The sequence below is a fragment of the Chrysoperla carnea genome, chromosome 2 (assembly GCF_905475395.1).
Source record: "Chrysoperla carnea chromosome 2, inChrCarn1.1, whole genome shotgun sequence".
Classification (NCBI taxonomy): Eukaryota; Metazoa; Arthropoda; class Insecta; order Neuroptera; family Chrysopidae; genus Chrysoperla; species Chrysoperla carnea.
Window position 1 is genome coordinate 3027314 of NC_058338.1, and position 20635 is coordinate 3047948.

General features: G+C 32.2%; 4 protein-coding genes across 4 annotated transcripts; all 4 read left to right on the forward strand.

The window, feature by feature from the left end:
• Positions 1–9243: 9243 nt before the first annotated feature.
• On the forward strand, positions 9244–10554 carry LOC123294199. Its single transcript, XM_044875309.1, has 3 exons — positions 9244–9480; positions 9716–9992; positions 10541–10554. The coding sequence occupies exons 1-3, from the start codon at positions 9244–9246 to the stop codon at positions 10552–10554; spliced, it is 528 nt and encodes a 175-aa protein (XP_044731244.1).
• A 1455-nt stretch (positions 10555–12009) lies between these two features.
• LOC123294201 (zinc finger protein 184-like) lies at positions 12010–12631 on the forward strand. The gene is made up of 2 exons (XM_044875312.1): positions 12010–12546; positions 12614–12631. The coding sequence occupies exons 1-2, from the start codon at positions 12019–12021 to the stop codon at positions 12629–12631; spliced, it is 546 nt and encodes a 181-aa protein (XP_044731247.1). The 5' UTR covers positions 12010–12018.
• A 1-nt stretch (position 12632) lies between these two features.
• On the forward strand, positions 12633–13769 carry LOC123293486 (zinc finger protein OZF-like). Its single transcript, XM_044874332.1, has one exon. The coding sequence runs from the start codon at positions 12700–12702 to the stop codon at positions 13750–13752; it is 1053 nt and encodes a 350-aa protein (XP_044730267.1). The 5' UTR covers positions 12633–12699; the 3' UTR covers positions 13753–13769.
• A 1296-nt stretch (positions 13770–15065) lies between these two features.
• On the forward strand, positions 15066–16856 carry LOC123294202 (zinc finger protein OZF-like). Its single transcript, XM_044875313.1, has 2 exons — positions 15066–15497; positions 15669–16856. Exons 1-2 carry the CDS (start codon positions 15066–15068, stop codon positions 16854–16856), a joined length of 1620 nt encoding a protein of 539 aa, XP_044731248.1.
• Positions 16857–20635: the final 3779 nt, after the last annotated feature.

Below are 20635 nucleotides of genomic sequence, written 5' to 3' on the forward strand. Positions count from 1 at the left end.
GTTATAGATATCAAGAAGTAGCTGAAATGAAATTTGATACACAAGCAACAAAAATAACACGTAATGTAAATCCAAACGAAACGGTAGCAAAATATGAATCATGTCCGTTGGAATTAACTTATCGTGGATCGTCATTTATAACAGAATTCGAATTATGTATACCAGATGATTCAAGTCGATTTACATCATTTACATATATGTTCTTTCAAAAGTTTGGCGATTTTACACCAGGTACAAATCTATACATATAAAATGCTATAATTAGCCATAATATATTAACCCTGTACTATTTCTGATATTATTGGCTTAATTTTGAATCGTATTCTAAGCCTCCTGAAAGAGAAATACCCACCGATTTGTAGCGAGATCTCTCATAAGTAAAATTCAAATTTTATAGAGTTTTAGAATAGTTAATTTTGTAGGTGTGATGGTTGCGTGGGGCCAATCCAATTATGTAACGAAAATAGTACTTGGAGCTTCTGATTTAACATCGATTTCAGTTTTTAGAATTCAAGATGCAACAGAAATTGAAACAGAGATTTTCCATGACCCGATTTATGTAAGTTAATGTCATTGGGTCACCGCCAAATAAGTTAGTTTCGCAAATTTGTTAATAAACAAGAAATAAAATATTTATAAAATTCATATATAGGCAACTTGTATTACGTGTGTGTTATATCCTTATATATGTATGTATAACATATATGTTATACAAGTTGCCTATTTATTAATTTTATAAGTCAATTTTTACATGAACCGTTTCAATTACAATTAATTATTTATTAACAAATAGAAACATTTTAGAACACTTTGAATTTAAAAAAAAAGTTTTAAAGATTTCTTAGTTTTAAATTTTAATTTTTATAATATTATTTAGTTTTGAATTATCTTATCAGGTCACACCAAGAAAAGATATTCCCAACTTACGTGATCATTTCAGTTTTATCTTCAAGATATTCGATGGTGCATGGTCAAGATTTATGTCTGTTCAAAGAAATATTGAACAACTGGAATTAAGTGAACTCGTTCAGAAATATAATGCGTTCTTTCATGAAAAACAAGTGATTTATTTTTCAAGATTAGATTTGGAATTAATTTATTATATTGAAGATTATCAACGACATATGACCAAGATATTGTTTAATAATATGACTAATGTTATTATTTATTTATTTATTCACTTCTTAGACCGTAAGATAGTGTGTTCGATTTGGTTGTCCCATTGACCCGCTTCTGTCTTGGAGAAGGTGAAAAGAACAAGGTGGGATAAAGGGGACCCGACATGAATAGCACGGTCTTTAATAACTTCAGTCAAAACTAAGCCAATTCCGGTTAAAATAACTCGGGGCCAATACAATTCCGGTCAAAATAGCTCGGTGCCAAAACAATTCAATCTGTAATGGCGTTTATACCCATTAATTATCTACGGGTTGTCCATGCTTTCAATGGGGTCGAGTTAATTCTAAAATTTCGCACTCTTCAAGGAAAATCAAAAATCTTAATAAATATTTTTTTAATTATTAATAGATTGAGTATACTCTTTCCATCGAAGTATTACAAATAACAACAATGTATCACAAAGCATTATTGTTTTCAACAATACCATTAGAATTAGAATTATTGAAAATAATACCAGAAAAACTTCAAGATTTAGTCAAAAGTGCATTTAAGCTTTTATTGCCTTCAATACAAGAAACTAGAATGCATAGAATACTTGAAATATCAAGGTAAGTCAAAAAAAAACTAGTTTGACCCAAGCGGAATTCCGCAGAGCGATACTCGTGACTAAAAACAGAGTAGAGAAATAATATATTATCAATAGTAATTTACTTTATTTTTATTTATAGGCAACTTTATTACAGATATGATATGCAAATTGCATAATAAACAAAATTAATTTTTCAAGTTAAATGTTAATTTCTCTAGCCTGTTTTTCCTAAGCGGTATATTTTTAGACCGTGAGTCTACTTTATGTCTTTAGCTAGCATAATAAGCTTGAAAATGAGGGCTTAATCATGGAATTTTATAAAGTAATAAGGACAAATCTCCAATAATCACTCACAAAATCCCCGATTTTAATTATTTGAAACCTATACAGTTAAAAGTAAAATAATTTGATTTAAACAGTCGATTAATAGAAGCTTTAGCTGTATGCATATATCCGAATGAGGACATATTTTCAAAAGAAAGCAGAGACGCTTACACAGAAAATCTAATAAAAGTTGCTGACGAACCCGATATACCAATGTATTTAGAACCATGGGCGTATGACATTGATGATTATCCTTATCCAGAATTAGAAGAAGACGACACAAAAGAGGTAAGAATTGTTAACAAATTTTGACATCTTGGCGACGCCCATGTCTTCAAGTGTACAATCAGACATTTATAAAGTTTTTTTATTATAATAACATTTTCTTAGATGACCAAGGCTGCTTATAAAACAATGGAAACGGTTGCAGCACTTTCACATCTTGTAGCTGTAAATTTAGTACCCAAAAAAGATGAAGTTTTAGACGAGTAAGTACGATATGAGATTCGCTTTTCTCGAAACGGAGTGATAATGATGCTCCACCTATATCTGTATCCCTACCGTTGATTTTCGAAATTTATCTGGTAAATCTGAAATGATGGAAAATTTTCGATCGTCTCTTCAATTTAAGTTGCCAAAAAGTATAAAAAAATAAAGGTGAAATAAAATTTTGTAATTTTCAGATTTACAAATTTTCCAGGAATAATTTTTGAACGCCATCGAAGTAAAATCGATTGGAGTTTTTATGTAAATGTTAAAACTGGTCAAAAACAGCATTTTATTGATCTACAACAAATTGGTGATCCAGAAATTGGCGTAGTTATAATTGAAGAAAATTTTTGTAAATCACAAGCTAAAACTTTTTTCTCTCTTCAGGTATTATCTTAAATATACCGCCTACGTCAAAGTATTCATCAAGATAATTTCAGGCTTGTCCCCTTTTTAGTCTAAAATAATCTAGTAAAGCAGATTTCGGCCTGATGAAAATAAAAACGTTATCGTGCCTTATTTCGTACCAATCCGATTTAATAATTAAGAAGGGACATTAACACAAAAATATTTGATTCTTTTTTAGTTTATAATCGCACCATTTAATCCATTTTATTGGACAAATAAATCAAGATTTATTATAAAATATCCATACATGATTAAATTAACTAAAAATATTGAAGGGCTACAAATACCGGAAAATAAAAGGGCTGCTAAGAAAAAACAATCTGCTGCGAGTACTCCTAGAGGAGGTAGTCCTTCAAAGGGTACTCGTACAGAGGGTACCGATACTCTTGTAGTAGATCAAACTCGTAAAAAACGAGCATTAAAAAGCTCTGATCTTGAGACGAAAAATACGGTGATCGAAGATGAGATGCTTCGTGTAGAAATGCCAATGAGAACATTTAAACATAATTATACAATGGGTGAGGCTATCTATTATCATGATGAGAAGAAAGTGAAGGCAGCTGATCTAACTTTATCCAAATTTAAGTTAACAATTGATGATAAAACGCCATCGATGTTAATTTGGTCATACGATTTGATTGATAAAGGAGCTACTATAAATGTAAATAATTCTATTTTATTCTTAATTATTATCCTACCAAAACGAACCAAAATGGAAAGGACTACGCTTAAGGTGAAAGGACTGCGTCAACCGGATTTCATAGTCGTCCAGGAATGTATTGCTTTTTTCTACTAAATACACAAACTACCATTTTCACTTAAGTTTGGAGAATGCATACTTTTGTCCGGAGAAATCATAAATCGGAGACTCCAGCCCAAAGCCAGAAAGATGGCAGCCCCGCAATATTGCTAAGTACCTTTTTTCGAAAAAAAAGTACCTTTTTTATTTTTGTGTAGAACTTTGATGTGATTTGTTTTAGGTTACTATTGAAGCAAATGGTCAATCAATTAAACAAAAACATATCACACAAAACGATCGTTTAATATTATTCGATTATAAGCAATTGATACCTGGAGCCGGTCCGGATACCGATATAATCTCGGTTGCAAGACCAGCTGTAAGTATATATCATTGACTTTATATTTTTACCATATTTGTTAGGTTCAGTTGATTTTTTCATTGAATGAGAAGACAAAATATGTATCATATATATTTGTACTTACATATTTTATCCTATGCAACATTGTAAACAACATTACCGTTAAATATTATACATCTATGCGAGCTAGCATAGACAGTCTTTGTTGGGATTACGAGGGGTTTGAATTCTAAAACACCACGTCCTACGCCAATCGTTTGATGATAAATTTAATAACTTGGATATCTTAAAAATTTTTTTAAAACTTTTACATTTTATTTATAAATTCAAAATACAGACTCCAAGAAATACGATGTACGGCTTGGAAGTGACTGGTGTGGAATGCCTTGCTTGGAAGACTGAAGAGCAAACAGAATGGGAGCCAGATTGTGACAGTGTAAGTTATTAGTGTTAGTTTCTATTCATTGGAAATTTAAAAGGCAAAATTAACGCCAAAAAGTAAAAAAAGGATAATCAGTCTATTTATTTTTCTAGTCCAAGATTGAAGTAAATCTTATAGATAATAAAGTTTCATGTGTTTGTAAAACATCAGAGACTGCAATATATGCGATTAGTTTAAAGCCATTGGGCATCAAACCTGACGGGCAATTATTGATTGATTTTAAATTTGATATTCAAATGTGTTCTATATGTTTTTTAACTTGCTTGATTGTCTTCACAATGTTTTTGATTTTATTGTATATGGCAATCAGATTGGATAACAACGATTATAATTGTGTAAGAAAACTTTTCTTAAACCCACGTTAAACCCACCCCCCCCCCCCCCCAATATAACTTTTCCAAGATGATCACAGCGGACTATAAACTAGAAGTGATAGATTTGATAAAAAATACCCTAAATATATGGAATTGGGGAAATATTGTCGTGGGAATATTTAGTTCGAGGATATTAACACAAGCGTTTATAGATTTGGGTACCACACTACGTGAAATAGAAGCCACCGGCTATGAAATCCCTAGACCCAATAAAGCTTACCTTTGGATCGTTTTATGAATGTGAATTGAATACTGTTAATGTATTAATTGTTTTTTTTGTAGAGACGCGTAAAATATTTAATCGATAATCGAGAATGCGAAGACTATCCGTATGTTGTAATTGTTTATAGTAGTGGAACATTATTAACAACTTCCAATATTGGAATCAAAATATACGGAACATGTGACAATAGTAAGGTTAGCAAATCCATTATTTATCTAATACAAGGCTCTATTGATAATAAGGAAGCTATACGGAATGGTTCTGCTCATCAATAATGGAAAAATCAATACAAGCAATATTTAGCTAAGAAATTTTAATGCTAACATGCCAGCGCCACGTGTAAAAAAAAAGTAAACCATATTTATTAGACTTAGCTGATTTGTCATTGAATGAAGAGACAAAAGAAGATACCATTAGTTTACATTGGCTTAAATAGATTAGTTTAAATCGATTATCGATAAAATTCAGTTTAGTTATTGTACCCTTCTATATTTTAATTTTCAGCGACATATTCTACGCGGCATACAGGCGCCTTTAAATGGCAGTACTATCGAATATTACATTTTAACTACAGATGTTTCGCTTGGCCAGTTAAGAGCTATTGAATTATGGATTGACTATCGTGGCAGTCGCCCTGAGTGGTAAATTCTTAATTTTTATGAGCTTCTTAGACGCTTTTACTTTTCGCCTCTAGTGGAAATATTTTCTGCCAATAGTCTAATATAATCTTACAGTGCGTTCTGAAAAACAATTCTAGAAGAATTAGTAAGTCTAAAAAATAGCATGAGAACTGATGAGTTTTTATATTTTCCTGATTCTAATTATTTCTGAGTCTATTTTTCCGGATGTATTGATCTTTGCCCATGTCTGTTTTCCGAATAAGATATAATCTCATTATTTTTGACGTCTTTAGGTATTGTGAAAAAATTATAATACGTAATTGTAATGAGAAATGTGAATGGGAGTTTGATGTAAATGAACGATTTTCATTGGTTAATGATCAGTTTAAAGACCATCATTTTATTCCGCTTAGACCAATCAAATCAAAACCCACTTTATGTGAACAAATTTTTAATGGTGAAGAATTTATACTCAGACACTTATGGTTTGGCATGTTAAGAAGGTATTTTTAAATTCAATTTTATTCTCAAGCTTAGTTGGCATGTCCGTTTCTTATATAATTCCCCCATACTACATCAATGAGTATGAGAGAGTACATACACATTAAGCAATGTGTATAAAAAAGATATTCATTATACTAAGTCACCATGATTAAATTATTCTTTTTATTTTATAAGGAAATGGTGTCATGGATTTTCACGCGTTGAACATGTAACTTGTGGGTTTGCTGTGCTGTTTATAAGTATGTTCTTTACAATGGTTATAATGGGTATAACAAGTTGGTCTTCATGGGCAGATTCTGATTTTTGTAGCATATGTTTTTTTTACGCTTCATGGGTTGGACTTGCATCCCTGGGTGCTTCCATTTTAGTCGTATACCCATTCCTGTATATACTTAGGTAATTTTACAATTAATTACAATTGAGAAGTTTCCATCCCTAAAACTGTACAAGTTTTTGGGACTGAAAAGTCCCGATAGTAGGGAAACGAGATGATGTATCTGGTAGTTAGAGGGTTAAAGTGAAGTTTGTTGGATTCCATTTAACTTGGACTTATAACACAAGCCTCAATGTGTCTTCTATATTTCTATTTTAAAATTATTTTTTTTCTAAATAAATTTTGTTTTACTCAGAAATTCTAGATTGAAAGATAAATATTATGCTGGAATAGATCCCATTTCAAGTCCTCCATATCGTCAGCTACCGTGGTGTGTAAAACTTATAGCATTGTAAGTTTTCACTTTAAAATACTGTATATGACAAAATTATTTGTGCTCAAAAAATGAGTCGAAGACTATGAGTATGGCAGGCTTTAGATTTTCCAGGGGGGTTGTTAAGCCTGCCTGACGTACCCCTGGCTACAATCCTGATACTCATACACCAGGCTCAAGAAATTTTTTCTTCGATTAATTTAATTTGTTGTTGTATTTTTCACGTTACTCCGCACTCTATCATTCTTAAAAAAAGTATTATCCTTATAATCCTGGTAACGCTATCCGCATTGGTTGTCCTTTATTACGGATTTGAGTTTGGTCTGCGTAGAAGTATCACATGGTTACTAAGTATGATTATGATATTTATATTGGATGTGTATTTTATTGAAAGTGTGCATGTTTTCATACGAAATTTTCTATATTTCTTTTTTTCAAGGGTAAGTCTAAGCACATACACAGTGAAGCAAAAGTCGCTGTTAATATTTGCTTATTCAATTTGCTAATAAAGCTGAAACTTTGTAATAATTTTGTAGAAAAAAAACCAAAAATATTTTTGTAATGCATTACTTGATTTTAATTATGAAAATCAATTGAAATATGCTACTGCGGCTTGTAAAAATCGATTGCTCAAGAAAGACATGGCCAGACCACTGCCAAAAAAAATGATAAAAGTAAGTGCAGAACAATAAATTTTCAATTGGACTCAAATTTTAGGAATTTCTTACTAGAAAATTTCTCGATTACAGAGCTAAAGAGGCATCCTCGAAAAATTACCCTCGAAAAAATGGAAAACACAATTTTTGAAACTTGCTTTTCAGCCCCTCTGCGATGCAATAAACATGACAATAAGACACGAAAGTTTGTTAAGCTTTCGCTCAGTCTGGAAATTAAGCATGTATCTAGTTCTTCTAAATTTTGAGTCTGGATTCGCTCCTAATATATATATTCCACATTCGAAAAGTTTTAATTTTACTGAATTATTTCTAGATATTACGTACAAGAGAACAGAAATATTTCGAGCATAGAAAACGGGTTGTACGAAATGTATTTTTCATTTTCTTATTTATGTGTCTTCTATATTTAGTCACTCATACATGCCAAGACCATGCATATTTCCATGCTTTAGTTTACAAGAAAATGTTCGACGAAGGAATTTATACACAAACTCAAGGTTTAAAGACAATCGACGATAATAATAAGTAAGCGTTTTGAGCTTTGCTCGTAAATTTTTTTCTTTAGATCCGTTTCCGGGATAAAACAACGTTTTCTAAAAAATCTCCTGCTTATTAAATTTCATGAAAATCGTTGGAGCCGTTTCCGACATAAAACGATGTTGGACTCAAATTATTTGAAATAAAAAAAGAGATAATTACTTGGCTTTCTCCGAAAAGTTTTAGTATAATGAGAAATAATTATTTGTTTAAGGATTTTAAATTTTATAAATTATACATTACTGGTTGCAACACATTGGCGAAAACCACATTGGGTAATGAGTGGTGATCGAAAAGTACTTGGAAGAATTCGGTAAGTACAGTCGAGGGATCACAAATTGGATTTATACATTTCTAATTGAAAATAAAAATAAACCGGTGTAAGATATCAATATGGTTTCTTTTTAATTTGTAAGTGAAAAAGGCCTGATTCAAAATCTTAGCTGAGTCGGAAGTAGAGTTAAAGGGGCCCCGGAGCAAGAAGGATGAGATATTCGGGCTGCCATTATAAATCACCTTTAATTCGTTAATATTCAAAAGTTGTTCGATAAGATTTTAGTAGTTCGATAGGGGATTCCCCGAACCTGGACCCTTTTGTAATTTCTGCCCTGAATCATAGATATCTTATACCGTTTTGGTTTTATTCCAATTTAAAAATGTATAATTCTTATCTCATCACCAACTAATGAATTTTCTTGTATGATCTTTTTAGTTTGCGACAAATTCGAATCAGAACAAATTTAACATGTCTTGTCCATAGACCAATGACCTACTACGCTAGTGAATTATGTCATGGACCATTTAACTATGATTATATGGATAATAAAAATTATAGTTCAAATTGGACGACATATAATACAACCGAAAAACGGGAATTACGGGAACCATATATGTATCATAAGGGAGAATATATGGAATATATGACTCCATCATTTGGTAGGTTAGGTTAGAGTGGCTGTCCGGGGGTGGGACATACTTGTGATACTGTAGGTTTGGCCCATCCCCGACCACTACTCCATGAACCATTTAAAGCTGTTTAAGAACAACAGAAGAGCTTTGACGTCAACTGACTTTAGGTCGGAGAGGTCGTCAAATTCTCGGAGTTATTTAATAATGTAAATATGTTCGTAATGTATGTAGGGCACACTGGACAAATTCCAAAAGGTGGATACTACGCATATCTTGGACGTTCGCTATTATCAAGTCGCAAAATATTAAATCGCCTTACAAAACAATTCTGGTTTGATTTAAAAACTCGATACTTAATTGTTGAATTTGCATCGTATAGTGCTGATTCTAATTTTCTAACTGTCGTCAAGTTGATTATCGAAAAATCTGCATCCGATTCATTTAGAACTTCGCCGCATGTAAGTAAACAAATTTGTAATTTCATTATATAGACATTAAAATGACGAAACTTGGATTGTTTTTATTCTCCGGAGGACCCTGAATTAACTGTGCAGACTCTCGATAATATCATACTATCGTAACCCAAATGCCGACGAACGTCCGTCTCCAGGAGGGAAAAGTGAAAAAACAAAGTATCCAAGTTTGTAATGTTGTCACGTTCTAAAATTAATTTTTTTTTCCTTGTATTTTCAGATAACGGCAATTCCTTTACGACGTCCATTAGATTCGTCCATTCCTCATTACGTCGGACTAATACTTATACCTGCATCATATACAATTTTGATAACACTAATCTGGTATTTTTATATGAGCGATCATCCCCCCTCGAATCTATTTCGATACTACCATCAATATATATCGTTTTATGATTTACTCATGATAATTTTAGTTTTCATTTACACCATGTTCTTTCACACCTTGCAAATAGCTCAACGAACTGCAATACGACAAGTTGGACGTATTTTAATAAGTAAAAAATTTGAAGATTTTACATATTTAGTACAAATCTTACAATTAACACAATATTTGGGTGGATTTTTAATTTTTTTTAATGTTGTCTATTTATTATCATTTTTAACATTTCGAAAAATTTTACGACCATATTATTATTCGCTCAATTTATGCCGTATATTTCCAAGTTTATATATTATCGTTATTGTATTAGGTAAGCGAATGAAAATCCCTTTTTTTAATCGAAATAATAGAGAAGTTGCCAATAGTAAATTCAAATGCCAGTGACGTCAATATATCGCTTTAGTAACGACACCACACGGAGAAATGATAAAATAACATGCAAGATGATAAATGGTTTATTTCTCAACTTGTTTAACATAATTTTACATAGAAACAAGCCAAAAAATGTGAATTAAGCATGATTCCGATTGGCTCGCAGCCTCAATGGGTGTAAATACGTCACAACCAATAAAAAGTACTTAAATATACTTTAGATGAATTATTCTTTCATTCATATACGAATTTGTGGCAAAAAAAAAATTAATGCAACTTCTCTATTCGTAGAGGTTTGGCTGTAAGTGGAAAAAGTGTCATTTGGTAATGAAAAACGAGTATCTGACTACTTATGAAAATTTTCATGTTTCTGGCGGAGACTTAAATGTTTGCTTTGGTGATTTTTGGCCTATAGTTCCAAAAATACGTGCGGAAAGAAAGTAGGTGTAGCAGAGTAAAAAAATTTCGAGTCTACTTCCATTATTTTATCCGATCGTTTTGTTTTTCGATGACAATATTTCGACCCACAACCAAACCTAATACGTAATTATTATTCCGCAAACTTACACATTCTTACTGCAATATAGGTGGCTCCTTTTTCTTCTGGACATTTGGTATACATGCATTTGGTGTTACCCTAAAATTTCTAGTAATGTCACTGAATCCAAATTTAATGGATAGATATTTCCAAGATATGTACCCATATGCCAGATTTCCATTACTTTGGACGATTTTAATAACTACATATTCGACAGTCTTACGATTTATTGTAGTTTTTATCTGTATTATCAATACACGCTTACAATATGGAAATTCGCTGATAAAACATCAAATAAACTTGAAGGAAGAAAGAAAAACATATAAATTTTCATTCAATAATTTTGTCCGAGAACGGATTTGCTTCAAGACAGATGATATGGATGCATTACGAAAGTATCTTGATGAACGACGATTTATGAATATGGTACAGGATAGGGAAGGATATACTCTATCCTGTGAGAGATCTCTGGATGAAAGATGTTCGTCTACTTGTTGATTTTTCGGTGATGAATATATAACGGGTTTTTTTTTGGAGGTTCACTTGTAATATCAATGAAAAAGGCTTTATTTGAAATATAATTTCGCCATTAATTCACCGAATGTTTTATTCCAAGTGTTAAATTTTACAAGGTTTATCGGCGTAGGCAAGTGATTTTACATATACAACCCCCCCCCCAATCTAATGGTGGTTAGATCGCATGATCAATTTGGAGGCCAAAAAAATGGCAAACCAAACTAAACACAAAGAAACTGTCTGCTGTCTAATAGCTTATCAAACAAGAGGTTGCCAAATCAAAGATGTGGACTTCTAAAAAAAACACCTCCTCAAGTATTATTTTTAATGTAATTTGAATAAGTTTTAAATAAATGCTATAAAAAACCAGATTTTGGGTATCTTTTCTATTTGATTCTCGAAGAGATTCTCTTTATGGTCTAAGGGACGGTATAAAGTCAATCTTTACTCATCCAAAAACCAGATGAGACATATTTTTTATCAAATTACATAAAATATTGTGATTTCACTGAACTTTTGCGCTTTTTGACTTAAAAAAATTACCTATCACGTATCACTTTACTTTTTTTCTTACGTATCTACAATGGATTTGACCTAAGCAATTACCTCAGATGCTGGTATGCTTAAAATCGTTTGACAGTCTATGTAACTCTAAAGTCAATGATTCTGTCACTGTGACAGATTTATATTTGAAAACATAATCACCTGTACGAAAATGTCAAAAGATTTAAGTTTTGATGAAAAAACTCTTGACATAAGTGATGAACTGATTAAAATGGAAAAAGAATTACATCCAGAAACAGGATTCGTGGTTAAGGAAGAAGAATGGGAAGAAAATGTTTCAATAGAACCTCAACAAAATCAGAATGAAAATGAAATTAACAAGACAGTTAACAATAAACAAACTCTGAACCAAGAAAAACGTTTCACTTGTGATGTTTGCGATAAAAAATTTGCCCGAATGAGTCATTTACTCGAACACAATCTTATTCATTCCAAAGAAAAGAATTACTCATGTGATCGTTGTGGTAAAAAATTCACTCGACAAAGCAGCTTAAATCGACATAATCGACAACAACATGCCGAGGAAAAATCATTTTCATCAAATATTAAAGATGAAGGTTGGTCAAATCAATATTTTTCATGCGATATTTGTGAAAAAATGTTTGAATCCGAATTTAATTTCGAAACACATAAACGGTGTCACACCGATGAGACGTTTTCTTGTGATGCTTGTGAAAAAGCTTTTACCCATTTATTGGAACATCAAATATTGAAAATTGAAGATAAACCGTTTTATATTAAAATAGAAAAACAATCCCACTTAGAAATCATATTGAAAGAAGAAATATTCGAGGAAAAACATGATAATGATTTGGAACTAGAAGAAATTCGTATGGAGGAAAAAACAGTAGAAGAAAAGTGTTTTTCGTGTAATTCTTGTGATAAAACGTTTTCCAGAGAAAGTTATTTAACTCAACATCAACTTACACATTCGAAAATAACGTCTGCGAATTCATGTAATTTTTGTGGGAAAAAATATCCAACAAAAGCTCTTCTAGCTCAACATAAACGAAAACACACGGGAGAAAAACCATTTTCATGTGAGATTTGTGGTAAATTATTTCATGCGCGAACAAATCTACGTAAACATCGTCAAATTCACACGGAAAAAGAAAAATCATTTTCATGTGATGTTTGTAATAAAACTTTCACATTGAAACGTTATTTACACGAACATAAACGATCGCATTCGAGCGAAAAAAACTTCTCTTGCGATATTTGTGGTCAAACGTATGGCCGGAAAAGTTACTTGGATCGACATCTACAAACTCACACCGGAATCAAGCCGTTTGCCTGTGATATCTGTGATAAACGATTTTATCGTTCATGCCGATTAAAAAAACATAAACGAGCTCATACTGGTGAAAAACCGTATGTCTGTGATGTTTGTGGTAAAACATTTAGCCGGCCGGATAATTTAGTTCGACATAAAGCGATTCATACCGGTGAAAAACAGTTTGCGTGTGATGTTTGTAATAAAACATTTGCGGATCCAAGTAATTTAATTCAACATAATAAACGTGTACATTTACGCGAAAAACCGTTTGCATGCGATATTTGTGGGAAACAATTTTTGGTAAAATGTCGTTTAGCTATGCATCGACGAATACATACCGGTGAAAAACCATATCCGTGTGATGTTTGTTTTAAAACATTTAGTCGACCGGATAGTTTAGTTTTGCATAAGCGTACGCATACGGGGGAAAAACCGTATACGTGTGATGTTTGTGATAAAAAATTTACGCAATGTATTGAATTGAGTAATCATAAACGAACGCATACGGGGGAGAGGCCGTTTTCGTGTGATGTTTGTAATAAGACTTTTGCATTTCCAAGTAATTTAAGTCAACATAAACGAATTCATATCCGAGAGAAATCTTATTAAAATCCTATTTTATTAGCCTTTTTGCCTCTGAAGATTAAAAAAAGATCCGCTAGATGGCAACACTAGGGGGGGGGGGGTACAAATATATTATTTCTGAAAATGTGCAAAATATAAAACTTGCTATCTTAACTATGATTCCCAACAGTTTTCCATTAAGCTTTCTACAAATGTAAATGCTAGGATAGTTCCTAACAAAGCCAGCCATAGCTGAAAACCTTCTCCTCCCCTTCATTTTCCCTATCCTGTTATTTTGACATATTCTATAGAAAGTATGTATTGTTAAAAAAAGAATGAATAAAGATTGAATTAAATACAAAGAATGTTGTACTCAATTGTGAAGGGTGTAAGGTATACACAGGGACATTCCAGGAAATTGTGAAGCCGACGAGCTTGCCAGAAATGGCACAATGCTGCCGGACACAAGCATCAATAAATACCCGGGAGTTTCATTTGCGAACTGCAATTTACTCCTGAAAGAGGATGTTCTGAAAAAGATCAATCTTAGATGGAGGGAATAACGTACTTGTGGTACTACGAGATAGATATGGTCTGAGTACAATCGCAGGCGTTTCGAAGTTCTCATATCACTTCCAAGGGCCTCTGTTCGCAGAGTTGTTGCGGCTATCACAGGACACTGGCTGGGCGGCAAGCATGCTGACCGCTTAGGCCTAGCAGTGTATCACGACTACTGCAGGAGCTGTCACAGTGGTGACGAGGAGGAGACAATGATTCATCTTCTCTGTCACTGTCCAGCTCTTGTCATGAGGAGATGGACTTACTTGAGCCAGCCACTCTTTGACGACCTCTCCGACCTTAAGTCAATCGACGTCAAAGCCCTCCTGCTGTTCTTAAACAGCACTAAATTGTTCATGGAGCAGAGGCCGGGGATGGACCAACCCATTTACGTTATCACAACGGACCCTATGGTCTAAGTGTGTCCCACCCCAGGACAGCCACTCTAACTTAACCTAACCTAAGGTATACGTTGACATTGGGTGACGTCAAAAATAAATAGAAGCTCTTTTTGTTTACCGAAAAAGGCTACGATTACTCGAAAGCCAAGTGCTAAATCGAAAGTGTTACTCTTCATTTTCGCTTTATTAAGCTTATAAATGGGCGAATTTCACCTTCAAGTTGTGGCGTCACGCATATCGTAATCGTGCCGTTATGGAAAAAATGTAATGTAACGTCAATGGAAAGATATGTCTATAGAATTTATAAGTCTGTGGGTTTGGTCTATACTGTCACTATTGACAGATAAACGATCGTTCAAAGAAATATTTGTAAACAAATTACAAAAATAATAAATAAAAATGTCCAATCATTCAGTTTTTGATAAACCTCTACAAGATATTGGTGAAGAAATTAAAACGGAACAAGAATTACATCCAGAAACAGATTTAATGGTTAAAGAAGAAATACGAGAAGAAAATGTTTCAGTGGATCTTCAACGAATTCAAAATGAAGACAAACTTTTATCAGATGAAACAGATAAAATATTATCCACGGAAATCAGTTCGGTTGACCATAAACGAAATCTAAACCGGGGAAAGCATAAAAAATTGTCAAAGACATGTAATTTACGTGAACATAAACTTCTTCATGTTAAAGAAAACAGTTTTTCGTGTGATTTGTGCGGTAAAAAGTTTACTCGACAAAGTAGTTTAACGCAACATAAACGAAAACAACACGCCCAAACTAATTCATCCGATATTCAAGATAATAAACAAGCTGAAATAAACGAGGTTTTTCCATGTAATGTTTGTGAAAAAATGTTTGAATCTGAATTTAATTTCATTACACATAAACGTTTTCACACTGATGAGAGTTTTTCATGTGAGCTTTGTGAAAAGGCTTTTACGCATTTATTGGAACATCAAATATTGAAAATTGAAGATAAACCGTTCTATATTAAAATTGAAAAACAATTTCATATTGATATAAAACTCAAAGAAGAAGCACCGGATGAAAGTGTTCACTTGGAAGAAATCGATGAAAAGAATTTTTCTTACGAGTCGGATGACAATATTTCAGTGAAAAAGGAAGAAATTAGTGAGGAAAAAAATAAATCTTACGAGTTAAAAGAAAATATTTCAGTGAGTGAAATAAGTGCAGTGAATTCAAAAGAAAAACCATTTTCATGTAATTTTTGTGAGAACAAATATCCAACAAAATTTCATTTGGATCAACATAAGCGAAAACATACCGGAGAAAAACCCTTCTCATGTGAGATATGTAGTAAATTGTTTCATTCGAAAGCAAATTTAGTTAAACATCGTTTAATTCACACCGAAAAGGATAAATCATATTCCTGTGAAGTTTGTAATAAAAGTTTTAGCCAACAACGTTATTTGCACCAACATAAACGAGTTCATTTGATTGGGAAAAATTTTTCGTGTGATATTTGTGGAAAATCATTCGGTATCAAGAGTTGTTTGGTCAACCATCAACGAACTCATACCGGAGAAAGACCATTCGCATGTGATATTTGTGATAAACGATTTTCCCGGCAGTGTCATTTACGTCGACATAAACGAGCTCATACTGGTGAAAAACCTTATCCATGTGATATTTGTGGTAAACGATTTACAACCAGAGACATTTTAAAAGTGCATAAACAAAATCATACCGGGGAAAAACCGTTTTCATGTGAAGTTTGTGGAAAATCATTTCAAGCAAAATCAAATCTACTTACCCATCAAAAAATTCATACCGAAAAAGAAAAATCATATTTCTGTGATGTTTGTAATAAAAGTTTTAGCCAACAACGTTATTTAAACGAACATAAACGAACTCATTCGACGGAAAAGAATTTTTCTTGTGATATTTGTGGTAAAACTTATGGTGGTAGAACGTGTTTGGTTCGACATTTACGAACTCATGCTGCTGTTAAACCACTTGCACAGAAAATTAATAAAAGAAATCGTACCGATGGAAAACGATTTTCATGTGATATTTGTGAGAAATCATTTAATCGGAGAAAATTATTAGTCGTACATCAACAAAAAAGTCACAATAGTGATAAAATTTTTCCTGTTGATAGTTTTGTGTTTAATCTTCCATTAAGCGCACCTGATTTAACAGGCACAACGCGGATTTTCTAAGCTGACCTCGCAAAAATATTATCTCGGAGGAAAAAAATAGGGTACATTCGGTAGTGAAGAGTAAATTATGAAATTTGATAAAAATTAAAATTTATGTAGAAAAATATACTTAAATATTCTGATTTTGAGTCATAAAAGCACATAATTGTTTTATTTTATTAAAATTAAAAATTGTAATTTTTAAACTATATATCATTTGACCTAAAACACGAACGAGCCTTGATGTGACGTCATATAGGCATTAACCACAGAATATTATAAATAGATAACGCGAGGGATATGCTAGCCTGTAAGTGGATGCGATATGATTAATGAGAGAGAAGACTGGCAGCTAGTTCCTATGTGTCCTTGTCTAATCTATATGTCATAATCATATGATGCATAGAGATTTTGTGTAATGTAAACAATATCTAGCCAATGACATATAGATTAGACAAGACACATAGGAACTAACTGGCAGTTTTCTCTCTCATTCATCATATCGCATCTACTTACAGGCTAGCATATCCCTCGTGTTATCTATGTATAATATTCTATGGTTAAGGCCTATATGACATCACATCAAGGATGGATCTTAATCAACCGCTGTAGTTGATTCAGGCAGGCAATTAGTTTTGCTTTAAATTCTTCGTCCGTTCTGCCGGAGCACTGTGCAAAACGAAGTTGCCGCTATCTGCTTCCATCAGGGAGAAAAAGAGTATACACACCATGGGAGCAAGTAAAAAATGTCTCAGATCTCATGTTTGTCACCCTCGGCATCGAAAAATGAACATGAGATGTGAGATATTCTTTACTTTTGCTTCTTAGGTTATGTTCCAATATACACTGAGACCACTGTAAGATATGACATTTATTCAGTATACTGCGAAGCCGTTCCTTTTTAATCAGCCATACTGGTTAGAGCGGGACGCAGTCCAGTATACTATTACTTCGTTTTTTGACACCGTTGTCAAACGAAAATAAATTCATTAAAAAGTTTTTCTTATTAAAAATATTCTCTCCAGTAAGAGCACTGAACAGTGTTCTCAGTGTATATTGGAACACAGCCCTAGATGTATAATATACTATTCAGTCTATATAATTTATTAAGTCTGTGGTTTATACTGTCAAACTGGCAGCGTCATTATTGGTATTTTTTCATTTTAAAATTTAGATAATATAGAAATATTTGTAAATAATTTAATAAATAAATAATTTTAAATTAAATATTTTAATTTTTTATGAACCTTGGCAATGATAAAACATTAATCATTATTTTCACGTCCTAAGAAAATTACTACGGAAAGCAGTTTAACGCTAAATAACACAAAGTTCCTTTCTATCCCGATACTCAAGAATCAAACAATTCTGAGCATAAATAATTTGTCAAAAATGACTTTTTCATGCGATGTTTGTGAGAAAATGTTTGAATCTGAATTTAATTTCATTACACATAAACGTTTTCACACTGATGAGTCTTTTTCATGTGAGCTTTGTGAAAAGGCTTTTACCCATTTATTAGAACATCAAATTTTGAAACTTGAAGATAAATCGTTTTATATTAAATTTGAAAAAAATCTTCACACAGAAATAATACTCAAAGAAGAAGCACCGGATGAAAGTGTTCATTTGGAAGAAATCGATGAAAAGAATCTCTTTTACGAATCAGATGACAATATTTCAGTGAAAAAAGAAAAAATTAATAGTGAGGAAAAAAATAATTCTTACGAGTTAAAAGAAAATATTTCAGTGAGTGAAATAAGTGCAGTGAATTTAAAAGAAAAACCATTTTCATGTAATTTTTGTGAGAACAAATATCCAACAAAATTTCATTTGGATCAACATAAGCGAAAACATACCGGAGAAAAACCCTTCTCATGTGAGATATGTAGTAAATTGTTTCATTCGAAAGCAAATCTAGTTAAACATCGTTTAATTCACACCGAAAAAGAAAAATCATACGTCTGTGATGTTTGTAATAAAAGTTTTAGTCAACAACGTTATTTAAACGAACATAAACGAACTCATTCTGTAGAAATAAATTTTCCTTCTGATGAGGATAAACAAATTCACACCGGAGAGAAACATTTACAAACGAAAACTTTTACGTGCGATGTTTGTGATAAATCATTTTCGACCAAATACATTTTAGTAGTTCATCAACGAAAACATACCGGAGAAAAACCATTTTCATGTGAAATTTGTGGTAAATTATTTCATTGAAAATATAATTTAGTTAAACATCGTTTAATTCACATCGAAAAAGAAAAATCACATTTCTGTGATGTTTGTAATAAAAGTTTTAGCCAACAACGTTATTTAAACGAACATAAACGAATTCATTCGACAGAAAAGAATTTTTCTTGTGATATTTGTGGTAAAACTTATGTAAAGAAAACTTACTTGGACCAGCATTTACAAACTCACACTACAGTGAAACTATTTTCATGTGAACTTTGTGATAAAAAATTTTCGTATCGTAAATCTTTAGACTATCATCTTAAACTTCATTCGAAGGAAAAACCGTTTACGTGTGATGTTTGTAACGAAAGCTTTGTCCTTCAAAGTCGTTTAAAAAGTCATCAATTAAGACATTCTGGTGAAAAACGGTTTTCATGTGAAGTGTGTCGTAAAAAATTCTTTACGAAATATGATTTAATTCAACATGATTTTGTTCATACGGGGGAAAATCGTTTTACATGTGATTATTGTGATAAAACGTTTAATCGTAGAAAAAGATTACAGGCACATCAGCAGAAAAATCACAATGGTGATCAAATTTTACCTGATCAAACAGCATGATCAATAAATATTGAAAAAATTTATATTTTTTTGTTATGTAAAAAAATTTATATTTGTTTGTTATGTAAAAAAGTTTATATTTGTTTGTTATGTAAAAAAGTTTATATTTTTTGAATAACTTTTAATGTATTAAATAATATTCCGTAAATCGTTTTTTAACTATTTACTTAATAGCAATATGTAGCCCATGGAGGTTAGAGAGAGAAGGAGAACGATCGCTACGCGCTAAAGCATTAGCGCGTCTGTCCCTGAAAATTTGTAGAGTTAATAGTTCATTTTCCAGCCACCAGCCGAGTTGTCGTCGGTAAGTAGTATCTGCGAAGTTAGCTGTTTATGAGTACAAGTAGATGAAGTTAGTACTATTCAAATTTATAAAGTAGAATAGATAATTTATAATTTATTCATTAGCAAATAATAATAATAATTAATAATAATTTCATTATTTGCTTTTTTTTCCTTTCAATAATATTATATACACGTATATTAAACGTTGATAGATCATTTGAAATTAGCGCACAACACCCCGCTTTTAATGAGACAACTTAGCGATCCCAGCGCCTCACTTATTCTGTCCATATTTTGGGGACAATATTTTCTATAGCGATCACATATAAATTAGACAAGGACACAGAAGAATCTCACTGGAAGTCTTCTCTCTCATTCATCAGTTTTGGGCCCTGGCGTTCTCTAATTGTGAGTATGTTTCGTATTATTCACCAGTATACGTCATAAACCGATGCCATACTGGTGAATCTGAAAATATAATGGCCAGTACTTGACCTCTTATTTTAGGTTAGTCAACAAAATAACTTAAATGTATTTGCTCTATGATACTCTTCAGGAGTTACTTTGAGCGTATAAAATTTCTTATTGCATTCGTCAATTACGAGTAAGTCTTTTTCATACGCCATTATTTCTTCTTAATGAAGAATAAACAAATAAATGTCTTGCACAACACCCGGTGAACAAATGTACACTGTCATGTCCGTTTTACCAGT